Below are 19,781 nucleotides of genomic sequence, written 5' to 3'. Positions count from 1 at the left end.
AATCATATTATGTCAATAAGAGGACAGATTTGTTACTTGACACCCAATAATCAGCTCTGTACCTTTGTGTCCTGTGGTGGACCAGCAAAGGCCTTTTACTGAGACACTGGTTAGCCCGGGAAATCCTAGTCCCTCCGCTTTCAAAGCCATTGCTTAGGCTCTTATCTAACACTCAGAGAGTCTTATCTCATGGCTGTTACCTTCGGTCGAGTTCTGAGTCACTGAAGGAGGAATCAGAGTGAGTAACTCCAACTGGAAGATCTTTGTCCTGGCAGGAAAATCAAAGCGTCAGACGTGGAACAGCTTTGTGAACTATTCTGGAGAATATACCCTCTTTCTACAGTGCTCCCCTCACCCATTTCTTCTCCTTTCTATTCTCTAACCCCGTGGCCAGTACCACACGAGAGGAATACAGGGGCCTCACAGAGATGGGTGGCTTCTGGTTCAATTATTCCTTCACCCAGAGGTGGGTGAGAGGCACGGTGAGGGCCAGGGAAGAATGAAGAAAGGTGATGGAGGTATACAAATGAGAAGGGGGAAGGGCATGAGAAATTCAAAAGGAGGAGGTACTTCTGGAGGAGAATGTAATGGGAAGCCCTTCCTTGAAGGGCCCTTGTGGGGGCTGGCCTAATCCCCAGTATGGGCCTTTGGGGAAAGCGGCAAGCCCTTAGGAGCGCCAGGGTCAGGACCCATGTTGGCATCTTTCAGACTACTCCCAGGATAGACTGTGTTGTCTTGATGACCGGACTATCCACCAATAGGAAGCTGAGGCTGGAAGCGGGTAAAGGCAGCAATAAAATCCCCCGAGGTCTTCATAAGCCACATCTGATCCTTCCCAGGCAGGTTCCCTTTTCAACATGTGGAAGGTGCTTGTGAATCAGGCACATACAGAATCACAGCCCAACCACTAGGACCTTGACTAATTTATAATCCCAGTGTGATGCTACTTGTTTTCCTAAAGGGGACAACTCAGCTTGGCTTTGAGCTCTCAATCATTTCAGTAACCACTGGCACACATGAGAGGCTCAGCAGGTCATGCAAGAGGGGGCGAGGTGGTACCACAGGCACCTGAGGGCACTAGGGGTAAGGAGGGAAAGAGGGGGTTTGCCTAAACTAATGAAGATTGATCACCGAAGTCTACATGGTTTGATTTGGGGCTTCCATATGGTTGGAGTTCCAGTTCCTGTAGCCCAGTTCTTTTTGAACTCTGCCTAGCACAGGAGTCCTTTAGTATCTAAGACCAATAGACCTGAGTTAGAGACGAAAGTTCCTTGAGGAAGAGGTGGAGGATTAGTAGTAAGTAGGAAGGGAGAGACACCGTGTGCTTTACTTACTGGCAACGCAGTGGATACCGTTTTTGGGATCTGATTGGACACTTTCCATGGGAATCTTTATAACTGAGGGAGGAGGGAACTGGGGCTGGAGAGAAACAGTGGGAAAAGCTGATAAATACCACCAATACGACAGTGTTGGCTTTCTTGCCAAGATGGAAAATACACGCGTCCACAGTGTGCAAACCACCATCCTCTTCATATCCAGACTAGACAGTGGGTGCTGCAATGACCCTGGGGCCCACTGAGGACACTAGAAAGGACAGAACTCTTGTAGGAATGTTACTCTTCAGAACAGTTTCAACTGTCGTGGTAACCAGTCACTTGGGAGTGAACCTCACACAGTAGCTGAAGACGTGTATAAAATGAATTTATGTAAATTGAATCCCGTTTTTCCATCGAATATATCATATAAACCAGAGATGCTTTTTCCCACCCCTGAAATAGTTCCTGGCCTGTGGTAGCCACTGAAATATTTATTGAATGAATCAGTGAAAGAATAATACTTGTCTTTCAAAGGCACTTAGACTCTCAGTTTCTTTGTTCTCAGAACCTAACTTTGCAAATCATCTAAGTCATCAACAAGGGGGAGTTCCCTGGTGGCCTTGCGGTTAGGATTCTGGGCTTTCACTGCTGTGGCCCGGGTTCAATTCCCTGGTCAGGGAACTGAGATCCTGCAAGCTGTGCGGCACGGCCAAAAAAAATCATCAATGAAAAACATGTGAATGGGGGTTATGGGCCTCTTATGTTCTGGGAAGAGGACAGTAATTGAGGGCCAGGGGAATTTTGGCCTATCACTACCATCAGAAGATGGTTTAATCGTCACCAATCAGTCAGCAAGGGCTTGCCTCTGAGCAGCTTTGATCTGCACAGGCAAGATTGCTAGGCGAACAGTTCACGGTGGAGGCAGGGATGTGGGTTTGGGTCAAATTGGGAGAATGGGAGCCAGGCATGGTGTTAGGAAGGACATGGGCAGCTTAGTATGTTGGAAATGATCAGATTCAAAGTCGGAATGGTTTTCTTAGTTCCCTTCTAGACATTTAGCCTATACGTCCATCTTGGGTGAGTCACTTCCCTTCTGGGGGACAGTTTCATCATCTGTAATGAACACTTGAACTAGACAGTCTTCTTCACTAACATTTTGTGATTTACTATAAGTTCTGGACTGGCTTCTTGTCTGTTGACTCCCTGAGTGTTTTGGGGTGAGATGGGGAGGAAGCATGGGAGAAGAGAGGGGCAGATGGGACAACTGAGACTGAGTGGTCCCAGGCATCTGGGGAATGTAGTCACCCTCCTTTCAGGAGGCCACGTGCGTCTTCCCCCACCTCTCTGCCCAGGACCCTATGGACAGGCCCAAGCAAGGCTTGTCCCCCGTCCTCCCACTTGCCCAGGAGTCCAGTCTACTAATGAGTCCCTATCAGACCCCTCCCCCTGGGCCTGCTCTGTTCTTTGGAGGTCAGTCCTCATAACCTCCTCCATGATGGAGCCAAGTCTTCTGCCCTGTCCCCTCAGGGACCTACAGTGCTGTTGTAATGGCCCCAAGAGCCCACAGGAATGGGGGAAAATAGGCATGGCCAACTGACTTTTTCCTGGATGAGAGGGCTCTTCACTCTGGCCCACGCTCAGGGTATTCACATGAATAGACGCGATCTCAGCACACCAGACTGACGCGGGGCCCAGGCAGTCGCTCCCGGCTACCTGAGAAGCCTCCCCACCCTGGCCATGGCAGAGGTGGAGGGAGGGTCTCTTGATCCCTCCCATCAGCCCAGGCCTCACATCCTCCCCACCTCCTCTTCACTGTGCTCATGGGCCCCTTTCCTTTTCTTCTTATCTGCCTCCTTTTTCTCCTTCTCTGGAAGGATGTTGTCAATCCAGGCCAGATCATGCTGGGAGAAGATGAGGTCCAGAAGCCTTCGAACGATGATGAGGCCCAGGATCTGTGGTGAGAGTTCAGAGAAAACCATGGGCTCAAGACCCCGAACTTGGGCACAATTCATTTTCTCCCTCAGTCAGCTATGTTCAGGGACTTTTTCTGGTATCTTTGGAACATTCTCAAAGCTCCCCCAAACCATTGTTCACCTCCCACCCATCTTGGTTCCTCTCATCCAGCCTCTCCTCAGTTGAGTGGCGATGCCTACCAGTGACCCAGATGCACAGAGCCTGTGACAGCTGTGGGGGGGGAGCCAGATGGGGCCCGTGGGTGGAGAACTACAGTTATTCTTTAAATTAGTGGTTCTCAGACTTGAGCTTAGATCAAATCACCTGGCAGGCTGTTAATACCCACACTGCTAGGTGCTGGGTGAGTTTCTGACTCAGAAAGTCTGGGGTGGGGCCTGAGATTTGCATCTCTAACAAGATTGCCTGGAGATGTTGATGCCGCTGATTCAGGGATTACACTTTGAGACCAACTGTCCCCGTGCCCCCATTTCTGAGAGCTGCCAATGTCTCTGCTAACAAACTGAATAAAGTATACTGGCATATCTAGAATTTTTAAAGGAAAGTCTAGAAAGTTTGGTTCTGTTCAGGATAAACAAAGGCAAAACACGTGCTCTTTGGAGAAGATTAAACACTGACTTTTAATAGATGCAATGGGTCCAAGTAGCTAGTTATGAATATTGTCCTTTCACCACCAAGAACTAGCCATTAGATGAGGTCAGGGAGAAAAACATCCAGCGGGATTTAACACTGGGTCCTCACTGACCCTGTGTCTTGGAAGCAAGCAGAGCTCGGGAGTTGGTCAGACCTGGTTTTTAAAATTCCTGGCTCTGAAAACAGAGCATGTTGCTAGGGGCAGAGGTAGGAAGAAGGGCTGTCTACATAGGGACAACACAGAATTTTAGAGGTGATGGAACTGTTCTGTATCATGACTGTGGTGGCGTAATCGCTACTCTGTGTTTTTTCAGAACTCATAGAACAGCAGAGTCCATTTTACTGCATGTAAATTAAAAAATATCAATATGGGGGAAGGTGTGAATCTTGGCTCTGCTCCTTCCTGGTTGTGTGGCTTGAGTCACTCACACATGCTCTCTGAGCCTCAGTTTTCCAGTCTGTAAAATGGTAGTTCTTTAGGGAAGGTGTGGACTAAATGAAATAGCACTCAGTCCATGCCAATTGTGACGATCCTTTCCCCTCCTCACCTCTGAAACCCATGAGGGCCCTGTTGGGGAGGATCCATTTCACTTTCCCTGGAGTGGTGGTTTTCAACCTTGGCTGGACATTTATGCTTACCTGTAGACTTACTATAAATACCAATGCCTGGGTTTCTCTAAGAGATTCTGAGTTCGTTGATTTGCGCTGAGGCCTGGGTGCATGTGCTTTTAAAAAGCTCCCAAGTGACTCTTATGAGCGCAGGGTCAAGAATCACTGACTCAGAATCCTGCCAGGATATTTCAGATCCTACTTTGTGTCCTCACTTTGGTCCCGAATCCAGCCCTGCAGGCTTTAGGGCCCACCTAGGGCTTCCCCCCAAGCATTAGCCCACAGTCCCCCCTCCCATTCCCCATGCCCCAACAGGGGCAGAGGCCACTGCCCTCCATGGGCGATCTAGATGCCAGATGCAACATGTTGTTGGCTTTTCTTTTCACTTTTAATTTTGGAATAATTTCAAACTTACACACAATTTCAAGAATAGTCAAAGAATGCTCACATACTTGCCCCAGCTTCTCCAAACAATGACATGTTAATGACGTTGGACTCTGAAGTTCTAAATCTCTATTTCTAGCTCTCCCCATCCCATCCCCCCATTTATCTTTTCAAATTCAGTTATATTGAAGGGTGAAGAATTATATTTAGTGTAGATCTACTTCCGCACTTGGTTTGAATTTTGGCAGTGGGGAACTCAGTCTCCTTGTTGAATTTGCCCAGCTTCTCCATCGCACTCCAGAGTTGGGAAAGTTGGTTGGCTTTTGCATTCTCACTGAGCCGCCCTGACCTGAGCTGGGTGGAGGCGGGCGTGTGGGCTGTCACTACAGCATCCACCTACCACATACAACTTCCCTCCCCGTCTCTCCTCTGCATTCCACCACACCCCCGCCCCCCAGCTCTACTTGGCCTGGAGTCACAACCCAAATCTCGAATCTCGATCTGTGCCTGCCTTTGTGACCCTGAGAGAATCAGGCCACTGTGGAGAAGAAGGCTAGGGTGGGTCTCCCCCTGGACACCTTCCCCATCTGAACCTGCTGAACACGAGGGGGAAGACTGTGCTCATCTTACCATGACTGGGAAGATGATGGCGGCCACCGTAGACTTGAGGATCCAGAGCACAGCCAAGCACAGTATCTGCACCAGGGTGAAGAGGTGGATCCGGCGCAGGGGCACGTGCCGCAGGAAGGCATGGTCCGGCTGGTGCTTGGCCGGCATCAGGAAGAGTTTGCAGCGATCCCAGAACTGGTGAGGACAGGGGAAGACTCAGCCAGGCCGTGGGGACCCTGGTGGCCCCTCTGGGGGCTTGGGTCTGGTGAAATGGGTGCTGCAGTGGGGTCCCATAGAGGGGAGCCCCTGGTCAGGCCTTAAGGATGCAAAAGAAGGGGCCTGGAGGTCTCGGAGGATGTATAATGAGATCTTATGGTGGGGGAGAGCTGAGCCCTTGGTGAGGGCTACAGCCCTGGCGCTGGCCCCAGTAAACATTGCCCACATTCAAGGAAAATGCAACTTAGCAGCAACACAAGCTATCCAAGACATCTGGTGTATCGTGGTAAATAAAGAACAAAACAAAACAAAATGTTTTCTTCTGTGCAAATTGCCTTAGAGAAGAGAGAGGTGTAGTGAAATCCTCGTAGGAGTCAGCTCGATCTGGGTTTTGAATTCTGAGCCTCAGTTTCCTCATCTGTAAAATGAGGCTTAGAGGACCTAAGGGGAGAGCCTTACCTGGATGCCATTCAGGGAGGCCACACCCATGTAGAGGAAGACTCCATACAGCACTGGCAAAGGGATGTACTGAAATGAGAGAGGGAAGCAGAGCTCTGGACTGGGCCTCTGCCCAAGACAGGCTATTGGCCACCCTGTTCAGGGTGACTGTCTGTGAGCCACAGAAGCAGCCTGGTCAGCCTCGGCTTTCTCCAAGGGGCGAAAGAGCTTGGATGTTTGGAGGAATGAAGTGTCTGCTAGCAGATCTGGAGCCAGAGTGTCACTGGGGAAGGAGATGGTCTCCGAGGCACTCCTGCCCTCTTCTCTAGCCCAGTGACAGTTGCTCTCCCAGCCTGGTCCCCCCTGCCCGCCTTTAGGCCTTGCAGAAGCCACGTGGTCTGGCTGAAGATAGACCTTCTGGAACATGGCAATTCTCCACAGACTGCTCATTCCTGCCAGCCCCTTCCCACCTCCAGTGCCAGCTAAGGGCCCCCCCCCGCCAAACTGCATTGCTCAGCTTGCAGGGGCCTGGGGACCTTTGATGAGCTGACCTACTAATGAGTGGGGAGCACCTGCTGATGAACAAAGCTCGCGCATCATATACGATCAGGTAAAAAAGAATCAACAGAAGTGTATGAAGTAACCCCTACTGGCTGACAACCAACTGCTGATGGGTTGGTGGGTATCTCTCCTTCCCATCATGCTCACAGGTAGTTTGCTGGCTTTTTCACAAGTGGATCATGTCACCCATACTGTTCTACAATCATCACTGGGACTCTTTAGAAGACTTCTGAGGGATGTCTCTCCAAGCTGAGTCTTTGCTTCTTTCATCCTTCCCTTTACCTGCACCCGTGGCTCACTGCTGCGAGCAAAGCTACTCTGCTCGCTCCCAGGGCAGCTGTGCTGAACACTTGTGAGAACACAAAGTACTGTGTCCAACTTTTAGAAGCCATTTAAGAATGTTGGCAAATCCAAACAAATCAATAACCTCTCGTTTAAAATTAGGTTGTGTTCATTTTTTAAACACAAAGCATGATTTGGACCCATATGCTATAAACCTTAAACTACAACACTTGAATTTAAAGAAAGGAAATCTGGGCCCATTGCATCACTCCATTTGTACATGGCTTATGAAGTTTTTGCCTAATTATGAAATAAGGTAAAAATTTCAACCCATCAACAGACTATTGTTTTAATAAGATATATATGTGTATACAAAATGGAATGTTATTCTATTACACAGCTATAAAAAATGAAATATTGCCATTTGCAGCAACATGGATGGACCTAGAGAATATCATACTAAGTCAGACAGAGAAAGACAAATATTTTATGATATCACATATGTGGAATCTAAAAAATCATACAAATGAACCTTTATACAAAATAGAAACAGGGACTTCCCTGGTGGTACAGTGGTTAAGACTCCACGCTCCCAATGCAGGGGGCCCGGGTTTGATCCCTGGTCAGGGAACTAGATCCCACATGCATGCTGCAACTAAGAGTTCACAAGCCACAACTAAGGAGCTGGCGAGCCGCAACTAAGGAGCCTGTGAGCCACAACTAAAGAGCACACCTGGGACTTCCCTGGTGGCGTAGTGGTTAAGAATCCGCCTGTCAATACAGGAGACATGTTTGAGCCCTGGTCCTGGAAGATCCCACATGCCACGGAGCAACTAAGCCCATATGCCACAACTACTGAGCCTGTGCTCTAGAGCTCGCGAGCCACAACTACTGAAGCCCACAAGCTTAGAGACCAGGCTCCGCAACAAGAGAAGCCACCACAATGAGAAGCCCATGCACTGCAACAAAGAGTAGCCCTCGCTCGCCACAACAACTAGAGAAAGCCCACGCACAGCAATGAAGAGCCAACGCAACCATAAAAAAATAAATAAATTTATTTTTTTAAATTCATATTATAAAAATAAAGAGCATGCCTGCTGCGACTAAGACCAGGTGCAACCAAATAAATAAGTAAATAAATAAATCTACTTCTAAAAAAGCAAAACAAAACAGAAACAGACTCACAAAGAAAAGAAACTTATGGTTACCAAAGGAGAGGGAGGGGGAGGAATAAGTTAGGAATATGGGATTAACAGATACACACTATTATATATACAATAAACAACAAGGATTTACAGTATAACACAGGAACAATATTCGATATCTTGTAATAACCTATAATGGGAAAATAATCTGAAAAAAATATCTGTACTAATCAGCCTCAAAGGGTGGGAGCAATTAACAGAGAAATAAAATCTTAAAAGACTAAGCTATAGGGGCTTCCCTGGTGGCGCAGTGGTTAAGAATCCGCCTGCCAATGCAAGGGACACGGGTTTGAGCCCTGGTCCGGGAAGATCCCACATGCTGCAGAGCAGCTGAGCCCCTGCACCACAACTACTGAGCCTGCGCTCTAGAGCCCACGAGCCACAACTACTGAAGCCTGCTCACTGCAACAGAGTAGCCCCTGCTTGCCACAACTAGAGAAATCCCACACTCAGCAACAAAGACCTGACGCAGCCAAAAATAAATAAATTAATTAATTAATTTTAAAAAAAGACCAAGCTATAATCTGTAACAACACAAATTTAAGATGGCTTAAAACTTCCCTTTCACCCTAATGAGTGTGAAAATCACATCAAACTGAGTTGTTTTAGTTTATAGTTACCAGTGACTGATTATCAAGTCACCTCATTATCAAGACTAGGAAATTGTCTCCAGTCTTGTCATTTGCAGGCTGAAGCAGCTTTCTCAGAAAATCCCAATGGCCCATGACATCACAAGTGATAGTGCTGTGATCTAGAATTCTAGATTAATCGGTGCAAATCTTTCTTGGATCTCCAGGGAAAGGCCCTTTTCAAATATTAGTGACACAGTCAAGTGGCAAAAAGATGCCTCTGGTGTCAGCTTTATACCACCTGCTAAAGGAATGAACAAGGATCACAGCCCTACAAACATAAGGACATCACAGCCTTCCCATATAATTTGAGGCTGAGATCATGAGAACAACATGGGGACCAGAGGGGGCACTTCCACATGGTCAGGAGTTCCTCTGAGGCAGAATACAGTAATCCACAGTCTTAATGAGCTGTGGTGAGTTGCAGGCAAAGAAGGAAACAAAACAAACAAAAAACCTTTGGGGCTTGGGATGAACTGAGAATCTGCAGAACTGAGTGTGTAAGCCATTTATGCTGCCCATCAGATACATGGTCACTTCATCCCTCAGTGCCCTCGTTTGACAAGATAACCAAATATTTGCAAATTGGTGCTGAAGGACGGAAGATTATTGTTAGGGGAAACACTGACCGAAGCCGCCCGCCCTGGCCAGGCAAGATAGTAGCCACTCGCATGAGTCATCTTACAACAGGAGGTCCTGGTAAGGAACGAGGAACTAATAAGCTACCACCAACGGGAAGAATTCGGGAAAGTTCAAAGAAGAGAGGAGACACCAATCCATATGTCCTACCAACCTCCCAGAATCCTCGCTGGAATCATCTTGGCTGAGCGATGCGCACGCCACCAAGAAGTTCCCTGAGTCAGAATGATTGGCCAGAGACAAACTGGAAACTAACCCAATCACCATAAAACCTGAGACTTTGTGTGGCAGAGCAGTTCTCCTGGGTACCCTTACCCTGCTGCTCTCTGCCCGGGCGCCCCTTCCCCATAAAGTCTCTTGTTTTGTCAGCATGTGTATCTCCTCAGACAATTCATTTCTGCGTGTTAGACAAGAGCCCACTCTTGGGCCCTGGAAGGGGTCCCCCTTCCTGCAACGTTATCACTGATCCTCTAATAAACATCACCGTATCTAATATCAGTCTAACCATCCATTGATACGGAGAGAGGGGTGGGGGTGATTTTGTTCCTTGCTGCTCAAAGTGTGATCTTTGGACCAGCATAATTTGGTACCATTGGAGAATTTGTTAAAAATGTAGAATTTGGGGGACTTCCCTGGTGGTCCAATGGTTAAGACTCCATGCTCCCAATACAGAGGGCCCAGGTTTGATCCCTGGTCAGGGAACTAGATCCTGCGTGCTTCAACTAAAGATCCCGAGTGCCGCAACTAAGACCTGGCACAGCCAAATAAATAAATAAATTTTTTTTTAAATGCAGAATTTGGCACACCCCCCAAGACCTACTGAGTCAGTATCTTCATTTAACAAGATTCCCAGGTGATTTTTAATACACATTAAAATTTTTTTAAACATTTTTTTTGGAGTATAATTGCTTTACAATGGTGTGTTAGTTTCTGCTTTATGACAAACTGAATCAGTTATACATACACATATATCCCCATATCTCCTCCCTCTTTTGTCTCCCTCCCACCCTCCCTATCCCACCCTTCTAGCTGGTCACAAAGCACCTAGCTGATCTCCCAGTGCTATGCGACTGCTTCCCACTAGCTATCTATTTTACGCTCTCTCACTGTGTCCCAGCTTACCCTTCCCCCTCCCCGTGTTCTCAGGTCCATTCTCTAGTAGGTCTGCGTCCTTATTCCCGTATTGCCTCTGGGTTCTTCATGACCATTTTTTTTTTTAAGAGTCCATATATATGTGTTAGCATACAGTATTTGTTTTTCTCTTTCTGACTTACTTCACTTTGTATGACAGACTCTAGGTCCATCCACCTCACTACAAATAATTCAATTTCGGTTCTTTTTATGGCTGAGTAATATTCCATTGTATATATGTGCCACATCTTCTCTATCAATTCATCTGTTGATGGACACTTAGGTTGCTTCCATGTCCTGGCTATTGTAAATAGAGCTGCAATGAACACTGTGGTACATGACTCTTTTTGAATTATGGTTTTCTCAGGGTATATGCCCAGTAGTGGGATTGCTGGGTCGTATGGTAGTGCTATTTGTAGTTTCTAAGGAAACTCCATACTGTTCTCCACAGTGGCTGTATCAATTTACATTCCCACCAACAGTGCAAGAGGGTTCCCTTTTCTCCACACCCTCTCCAGCATTTATTGTTTGTAGATTTTCTGATGATGGCCATTCTGACTGGTGTGAGGCGATACCTCATTGTAGTTTTGATTTGCATTTCTCTAATGATTAATGATATTGAGCATTCTTTCATGAGTTTGTTGGCAATCTGTGTATCTTCTTTGGAGAAATGTCTATTTAGGTCTTCTGCCCATTTTTGGATTGGGTTGTTTGTTTCTTTGATATTGAGCTGCATGAGCTGCTTGTAAATTTTGGAGATTAATTCTTTGTCAGTTGCTTCATTTGCAAATATTTTCTCCCTTTCTGAGGGTTGTCTTTTTGTCTTTATGTCTTTTATCTTGTTCCTTTGCTGTGCAAAAGCTTTGAAGTTTCATTAGGTCCCATTTGTTTATTTTTGTTTTTATTTCCATTTCTTTAGGAGGTGGGTCAAAAAGGATCTTGCTGTGATTTATGTCATAGAGTATTCTGCCTATGTTTTCCTCTAAGAGTTCTATAGTGTCTGGCCTTACATTTAGGTCTTTAAGCCACTTTGAGTTTATCTTTGTGAATGGTGTTAGGGAGTGTTCTAATGTCATTCTTTTACATGTAGCTATCCAGTTTTCCCAGCACTACTTATTGAAGAGGCTGTCTTTTCTCCATTGTATATTCTTGCCTTCTTTATCAAAAATAAGGTGACCATATGTGCATGGGTTTTTCTCTGGGCTTTCTCTCCTCTTCCATTGATCTATATTTCTGTTTTTGTGCTGGTACCATACTGTCTTGATTACTGTAGCTTTGTAGTAGAGTCTGAAGTCAGGGAGCCTGATTCCTCCAGCTCTGTTTTTCTTTCTCAAGATTGCTTTGGCTATTTGGCGTCTTTTGTGTTTCCATACAAATTGTGAAATTTTTTGTTCTAGTTCTGAATACATATTAAAATTTGAGAAGCCCTGGAACAGAACTCGACTGGAGGAACTGGTACAAAAATAGGTGAAGTTAATAAGTGATATAGAAAAATCAATAAAATAAAAATTAATAATTAATTAATAAAAATTAATAAAATAAGTGATATAGAAAAATTAATTAAAATTAAAAATTAATAAAATAAAATTAATTTAAAAATTAATTAAAATAAAAATTAATAAAAATATTAAAAATAAAAGTTGGATCCTAGTAACTAGGATCCAACTTGCACCCCCTAAATTTGTAGCATCAGAGGGACCTCTCTTCTGTTGGCTACATAAATAAGAATGAAAAATTTCAACTAAAGTATGGTCTTGGGTAGACAGCTCTCTAATGTAAGTTCTCTATGTGTCTAGTACTTGGCTATGCCTAATTTGACAGAACGAGGCAAACTTACAGTTGCAAAAAGTTAAACAAGTTTTATGGAAAATTTTCTTGATTGGTAATAAATTCTGGGATTAAATCTAAGAATACAGATCTGGATTAAGTTGTATTTTTCTTTAACTGGCTATACCAAACATCTCTCCTTTACCTAAAATCAATCTAATATTTAGTACTGGTGTCAGCTAGTGATAATGCTTTAATCACCTAACAATTTTGAAATCCTTGATATACACCTTGATACAATCTAATCAGAAATCTTAAATCTTATATTCAAGAAAAATCTAGATGTCTTCCATGCTATAAAACTTATCAAATAGATTAATGGTTAAATAAAATGATTATATATATTTTTCCTCTCACTGTAAAAGAACATGAGCAGGCAAATTTTTCATATCCTTTTGTGATTGAATGCGAAGACAATATCAGAGCATTTGGAGCTATAATAAACCCCATAAAAACTTTTTCATTACAGCTAAAGCAATAATGAATATTTCCCCATATCTGGCATCTTATCCTAGTTATAGAGCCCATTTAGGGTTTTTTTGGCTGTGCTGGGAGACTTACAGGATCTTATTTCCCTGACCAGGAATCGAACCCGGGCCACTGCAGTGAAAGTGCCAAGTCCTAACTAACCACTGGACTGCCAGGGAATTCCCCCATTTAAAAAATAATTTTATTTATTTATTTTTGGCTGCTTTGGGTCTTCGTTGCTGCAGGCGGGCTTTCTCTAGTTGCGGTGAGTGGGGGCTACTCCTCATTGCAGTGCTTGGGCTTCTCATTGGTGCGGCTTCTCTTGCTGTGGAGCACGGGCTCTAGGTGTGCGGGCTTCAGTAGTTGTGGCACACGGGCTTAGTTGCTCCGCGGCATGTGGGATCTTCCCAGACCAGGGCTCGAACCCGTGTCCCCTGCATTGGCAGGCGGATTCTTAACCACTGCACCACCAGGGAAGCCCCCGCCATTTGTTTTTATAAGATGCATAAATTAATACGGAAATACAGTCTACAGCTTGGAAGTTACAACATTTGTGCCGAAAACTGCAGCAGGGGACTTCCCTGGTGGCGCAGTGGTTAAGACTCCGCGTCATGATCTGTCAGTGGCCCTTTCCCTTAATGCCTTCAGAAGGCTTTCCTTTCTTGAATTAAGCTAAATTGTAGTCACCCAATCTTTTGCAGCTAGTTTCCCCTTTGAATATCTTTTTACAAGCTCATTCGCGGTAAGTTTGTAAAACAATGAAGACTAAAGAACCATGATGTTAATTCATTTGTTTACAATGGAAAATATTTCTGGCTTGAGAACTGGTGCTGGGCACAACCAAACAGGTTTGAGGTTGGGTATTTTTTTAACGGATGTTTCCATTTGGCAGGAAACAGATTGCATACAGGGGGTGGGGGGCAGGCATTTTGTTTATTTAATAAGAGTATTTTAAATGGCCAGGGAATGTCTACTTTTGTGGAGAGGCTGCCAAAGAGCCATTGCACCTTAACCGACCCCCACCCCCCGCCCAGGCAAATTCATATGTTAAAGTCTTAACCTCTAGTACCTCAGAATGTGATTGAATTTGGAGATAGGTCCTTTAAAGAGGTAATTAAGGTAAAATTAAGTCACATGGATGAAGCCTAATTCAATACAACTGGTCCTTATAAGAAGAGACACAGGACACATTACATAGGACACAGACGTGCACACATGAGGAAAGACCATGATCTACTTCTAGAACATAAATGTCTAGTTTAAGCCACCCAGTTTGTGGCCTTTTGTTGTGGCACCCAGAGCAGACTAATACAACAGGTGAAAGGCTGGAATGGAAAGCCTTTCTGGGGGACCCATGCTCCAAATGCACACCCCATTGCTATCATCTCTTCCAGCTGATCTGGAAGGACATGAGCAAGAGAGGCTTCGAACAGTGTGGGAAAAAGTCACCTATGCGCCCAAGACATGCAACAGAGGAGCAGAAAACAGGCCCCAAGAACAAGGACAGAGCCTCCCTCTCCCCTGCAAGTTTTAAACTTCAGAAACTAGGTGAGCAAGGAGGCCATAAACCACAACGTGGAAACACAACCAGCTTGAGAAGCTACTGATTTAAGCAAGGATGGAAACTGGCAGAAATGTCTGTGGGAAGTGTCCTTCAGAAAGGTGAGGGTGGACCCTGGGAGGGGTGGGAAAGAGCAGTGAGGATGGCCTGCTGCTGATAATAAAGGATGCAACATTACAGAAAACAGTAATAATGATGAAACATGTCTGGCCTAATAGGATCCTGCCTTTTTAGGGGCCTTGTGGGGAGGCCGTTCCCCCCTCTGAGGCATCGGATCAGTGCCTTCTCAGGCGGACAGGGCCCTAGCAGAGGGTGCAGAGCCTCACCTGCAGGATGGGAGCCAGGAAGACAGAGATCCCTGTCAGGATGAAGACAATGGTGCCGGTCACTCTCTGTTCCCTGGCAGAAAAGAACACATGGTCAGGGTGGATTGGGAGATGCTCCATGACCATTCCAGCCCTCTGTGGGCACTTGAAGGTTGTGTCCAAGGCTCTGGCCTCTGCCTTGCTGCCCCATTCCAGAGAGTAAACCAGTGACGTGAGGACCAGCTGCCTGGCACATGGGAAGAGAGGGAATCCAACTGAGGTGAGGGCATTTGTAGGGGCGTTCAGGAGGTTATCCAGTGCAGTGGCTAACAGGGGGTGCTTGAGCCAGACCAGCTTGGGTTGAATCCTGGCTCTGCCACTTACTAGCTGTGTGGCATCAGGCAAGGCCCTAAATGTCTTCAGCATTAGTAGAACATGACTAATGGCATGCACTTCAGGGGTTGTTGTGAGGATGAAGTGGGATATGAAGTGCTCATTATCCCTGCCTTTTGATTATAATAAGATCCCACGCTTGTGAAGCACGACAGATGAGGATTTAAGGGAATGGGGTCTGGCTGCTGGCAGAGCAGGTATCAGGGGCTGGAGGGCAGGTATGTTTTCTGGAGTGCTCAGACCCAGGCACAAGTCCAGGGGAAGCTTGGGGCTCTGGGGCAGATTGCTCAGGCCCAGCCATCTGGGGCTCAGGGGTTGGGGAGGGGACCTTGCCCTGACCATAGGAACCTTGCTCAGGGCTGGCCGGGCAGCCCAGGAATTCCGAGGTAGTGAGGAGAAGCTCTTAGGACAGCCATGTATGAGAATGCCAGGGTCTGATGTGGGCTCACCCCAGAGGTCCGAAGGGGTGGAAGATGCGCTTCCCTGCCTGAAACATTCGCATGAGAGGAGGGGCGAGTGAAGGAACGGAAGTGACAGGCCATGGGCCACAGCCCAGGGGGTGGGAGTGGTCCTGGAAAGGCTTTCTGGAGGAATGGAGATTGAGCAGGACCCGAACCCTGCTTTGGGTTATTTGGGGGACGGCATGGCTAGGGAGTCTTGAAGAGGAGACAAAGAGTCAGGTCAGAAGGGGCTCTGTGGGAACTCTTGAGCAGCCTGTACAGGTGAGAGGTGAGAGCATGTGTAGGGGCTGGGGTGTACTGACTGGAATCTATTAAGAAGAAAGCACCGCTTAAAACTGACTCTTCGTCTCCCTCTTCCCTCCCTTCAGGGATATCACTCCTATCCCTGTGGTTCCTGGGTTGTTAGAGAAGGGGCCCTATTCACCCAAATACCTTGATGGTAAGAAAAACCTGCTTTCTCTCCCCACTACCCCCAATCTGACCCCTCCTGCCCAGGTGGTCCTCGGGCCCTGACCACCACCTACCTGACCCCCAGGAACTGCGGCTGCTCCCCGGGGGCGCTGGTCTCCGTCTCCATCTTGAGGCTGTCGATGTGGGCGATGGAGATGACCGTGGCAGCCACGTACCAGGGGAGCCCCATGAAGGAGCAGAGAGCCATGAGGATGCCCACCCAGAACAGGTCCAGATGGTAGCCAGCAGCCTTCTGCAGGGGCAGTGGGAGGGAGGAAGCTGTCTAGGGAGCCAGTTCCCAACCACCTGTTGGGGTGGGGTGGGGGAGACAGAGCTCTCCCAAGGCAGCCATTGTGTGGAACATGTGTTGAGGGCTCCCCGTGGGCTTCTACACGGCACCCTGAGAGGACTGCCACCCTGAGGTGACCAGGCCTCACCAACCCCAGGGTTTGGTGAACCAGGGAACGGACGCAGGTAAGGGAGGAGAGGGGTGTTCAGGCTTGGAGAGGCCCTGGATTTGGGTCCTTGGGAAGAAGTTCTCCTACCCAGCAGCCCAGTATCTCTATAGTTCCCTAATGAGGGATCCCAGGTGGGGCCGGCCTAGACCAAGCCGAGAGTGACCCAGGCTGGGATGGGGGAGAGACTAGTCTGCGTCTCCTCAGACTCAGAGGCAGGGAGGACGGTTGGCGGGGCCAGGAAGGCATGGATGCCCCTCTGCCTTATGGTTCCGGGTCAAAATCCCCTTGTTAGGATCTGTTCAGACTCCCAAGTTCACTGTCAGGAGACAGAGCGGGAGGGTCACTTTGGGAGAAGCAAGGAGCCGTGCCCAGTGGCCCATCCTGGGCTTGGTCCTGGTCCCTGGAGCCTCTCCGCTGGCCCTTCTGGCCTTACCCACATCTGGAGGTCACATTCTCCCCACCCCCGGAACTCCAGTCTTCTGCCCTCATATTTTGCTTCACAAATGGCCCAACATTTTGAAAGAAGCACCTCCTCCCTCCTTCATTCCTTCTGACTCTGTTGGAAGAAAGAGATTGTGCCCCTCCTCCTAGCACCAGCCTTACCCTCAGCTTGTTCTCCTTCCGGTTGACTATGACGGCCGTGATCTGCTGGTCCATGAAGATCAGGATGGTCACCAGCAGGGCGGGCAGGATGCTTACCAGGTACACCCACCATGGGTTCTTCCCAAAGGGGGCCACGAACCAGCCTCGATCAGGCCGCGTGGGCTGAGCAGAGCAAAGGAGAAGGCCCTTTTCTCTCTCCCTTGTCCCGGTGCACTTGTTGTCTAGCCCGCTCTCCCAGACTTCCCGCTATTCCCACACCTGGGGTACTTTTCAAGTGCAATCTTATCCCTTAAAGACATTAGGCACCTGCAACTTTAGAGAGACCCCGGAGGCACAGACCTGGGAAGGGCAGTGGTGTCTACAGAACAAAGGAGATGATTTGCTGCAGCCGCCATGGGCTTGTCTGGGAAACAGGGAGGTGCAGAGTCAGGGGGCATTGGTAGAGAGCTCGTGGTCACTAATTGCAAAAGATGTTAACAAGAAATGGCAATGAGGCCCAACAGCAAGAAAAAAGAAAATGATGGGCCCAGTGCCTGATGCTTTCTGCCTCTTCTCTGAGTCATCTGTCTGGGGGAGGTTATAGAATTGTCTGTAAAACACCGAACATTAATTTAGACTTGCATATTAAGAGTAAAGGATTATCTGTGCAGGAGCTGGGCTGAAGTCTACCTTTTGTTTACTTCAGAGAAAGCAGTACTTTACATTTCAAGGCCAACATGAGTTTTATGAGATGTTTAAGCTGAAATAATATTGCGAAGGTCAAGCCCTCAAAGGCAGGGAGGGTCAGTTCTAGAACCTGTACCTCCCAGTCCAGTTTAGACGGGTCGAGCTCCTTGTGAGGGAGCAGGGCTCACGCGGAGCTACAAGCAAATAGCACCAACTCTAGACTAATGGGAAATTCTGAAGCAGTGGTTCCCAAACTTAAGCAGGCCCCAGAATCTCCTGGAGGGCTTGTTAAATTCAAAGCCCTGAACCCCACCCCCAGACTTTCTGATTCCATGGGTTTCGAGTAGAGCTGATAATTTGCATTTCTAACAAGTTCCCAGATGAGGGCGAGATGCTGGTCTGGGGGCCACACTTTGAGGATCACTGTTTTGTTTTTTTTGTTTGTTTGTTTTTGGCCTCGCCGCATGGCTTGCGGGATCTCAGTTCCCCGACCAGGGAATGAACCATGGCAGTGAACGCCCAGAATCCTAACCGCTAGGCCACCAGGGAACTCCCGAGGATCACTGTTTTAAAGGATCATTTTCAGAAGATGGCCCAACTTGTAGACTGCCATGAGCGAGGGAATTGTAAACCTGTAAGTGGAAATCAAGGGGCTTCAGCTGGGCTGGAGAGTAGATTCCAGCACCTTCCCCATCCTGTGGCTACACAGCAGGAGTTCATCGTGGATATATGTGGTTTGAGGAAACCACTCTCTCAAAGGACCGCCCCTAGCAGGCCGTGTGGGAAGGGTGGAGCATACAGAGAACCCACGTGGTTACGTGGCTGAGCACATAAAAATTTGATCAGCATAGAGGGGAAAGGATCTGCAACTGGTGGGCAGGAGGAGAGAATGCACAGAGCAGGGGTCCTGGGCAAACCTTGATGACGCTGGGCACGAGCAGCTTGGGGGTTGCCAGGCCAAAACAGGCATCAATTCCACAGAACAGCAGGATGGAGAAAATGATGGAAAAGTCAGCTACTAGGGCCCGAACCTGCAGAAAAGAGATGAGCAAGTCAGAGAAGCTCCTGCCCACTCCAGGCAGACCCCATCCTCCAGTAGTGAAGAGGAGAGCTGCTGAGAGCTTGAGCTCCAGAGTCAGAAGACCCATCTTCAGCTATCTCAGAGAGTGCCAGTCACTCTCTAAGTTGGATGAACCTGGTGACACTCCCACCCATCACTTTTCATTTCCAATACTTGGTTTTCCAAGTCCTTTGTGTTTTTACCAAACTGATGGCTCTGAAATGGTACGATCTCATTCTTCTCTGCAACACTAAATTCCAGGTAGCAACATGGCACTTTGTAAGTATTAATTTGAGGGGAAAAAAAAGGTGGTGATAAAAGAATATGACACTAACATGAATTTTATTTCATCCTTCAGGCAATAGATATTCTCAGATGCAGTCACTGCTCTGGAATTTTTATATAAAAGGCAACTTAGGGATATGATCTGGTTGGAAGTTGGAAGGAAGGGAGGGAATTTGTCTTGAGGATGCATTCGTGTTGCAAGTACACTATTTTTTGCTCAGTTTGTATTTTGTAAATCTTCCCCAAAAGTCTTTTATTTAGTCTTTACAAAATATTGGCAAAAATTCAATTATTCATATCAAAGATATGTTTCATCATCATCACTATTATTATTGGTAGTAGTTGTAGTAGAAAATTTATTTAAGATGGCTTTAGAAGAGTGTGCATGTGGTTTCTGTTAGAAGAGCATTGCTAAAAATCTTCCCAGTGCCCCTCCTCACTTCATAACTGTTGCTTACATATGCAAGTGCTGTTTTGATTAATAAATTCTTTATTCTAGCCACAAAACAGTTAGAAAATGAAATTAAAATAGCAGTTAGCATTTACAATAGGTAAAAAATAAAAAATCAAGTACCTAGGAATAAATCTAATCAAAAATGTGCAAGACCTCGGGCTTCCCTG

The 19,781-nt window shown here is 46.9% G+C and overlaps 2 protein-coding genes across 3 annotated transcripts in view; one reads left to right on the top strand and one right to left on the bottom strand.

The window, feature by feature from the left end:
• Positions 1-3,770, top strand: part of MTHFD2 (methylenetetrahydrofolate dehydrogenase (NADP+ dependent) 2, methenyltetrahydrofolate cyclohydrolase) — a 30,347-nt gene extending 26,577 nt beyond the window's left edge. The window contains exon 8 of the mRNA XM_073791226.1: positions 3,191-3,770. Coding sequence (XP_073647327.1) covers positions 3,191-3,231 — 41 coding nt within the window. The 3' untranslated portion in view covers positions 3,232-3,770. The remainder of the gene's footprint in view (positions 1-3,190) is intronic.
• The window catches only part of SLC4A5 (solute carrier family 4 member 5), a 151,066-nt gene that overhangs the window by 4,276 nt on the left and 127,009 nt on the right, over positions 1-19,781 (bottom strand). For both annotated transcript variants that reach the window (XM_073791225.1, XM_073791224.1), the window contains 8 exons: positions 18,733-18,846; positions 17,150-17,311; positions 16,163-16,341; positions 14,806-14,878; positions 6,198-6,266; positions 5,544-5,717; positions 3,119-3,268; positions 201-268 (listed from right to left, as the gene is read on the bottom strand). In XM_073791225.1, the coding sequence (XP_073647326.1) occupies positions 201-268; positions 3,119-3,268; positions 5,544-5,717; positions 6,198-6,266; positions 14,806-14,878; positions 16,163-16,341; positions 17,150-17,311; positions 18,733-18,846 (989 nt within the window). The remainder of the gene's footprint in view (positions 1-200; positions 269-3,118; positions 3,269-5,543; positions 5,718-6,197; positions 6,267-14,805; positions 14,879-16,162; positions 16,342-17,149; positions 17,312-18,732; positions 18,847-19,781) is intronic.

The sequence above is a fragment of the Tursiops truncatus genome, chromosome 14 (genome assembly GCF_011762595.2).
Source record: "Tursiops truncatus isolate mTurTru1 chromosome 14, mTurTru1.mat.Y, whole genome shotgun sequence".
In the NCBI taxonomy this organism is placed as follows: Eukaryota; Metazoa; Chordata; class Mammalia; order Artiodactyla; family Delphinidae; genus Tursiops; species Tursiops truncatus.
This window is presented reverse-complemented; position numbering and strand designations above follow the sequence as displayed.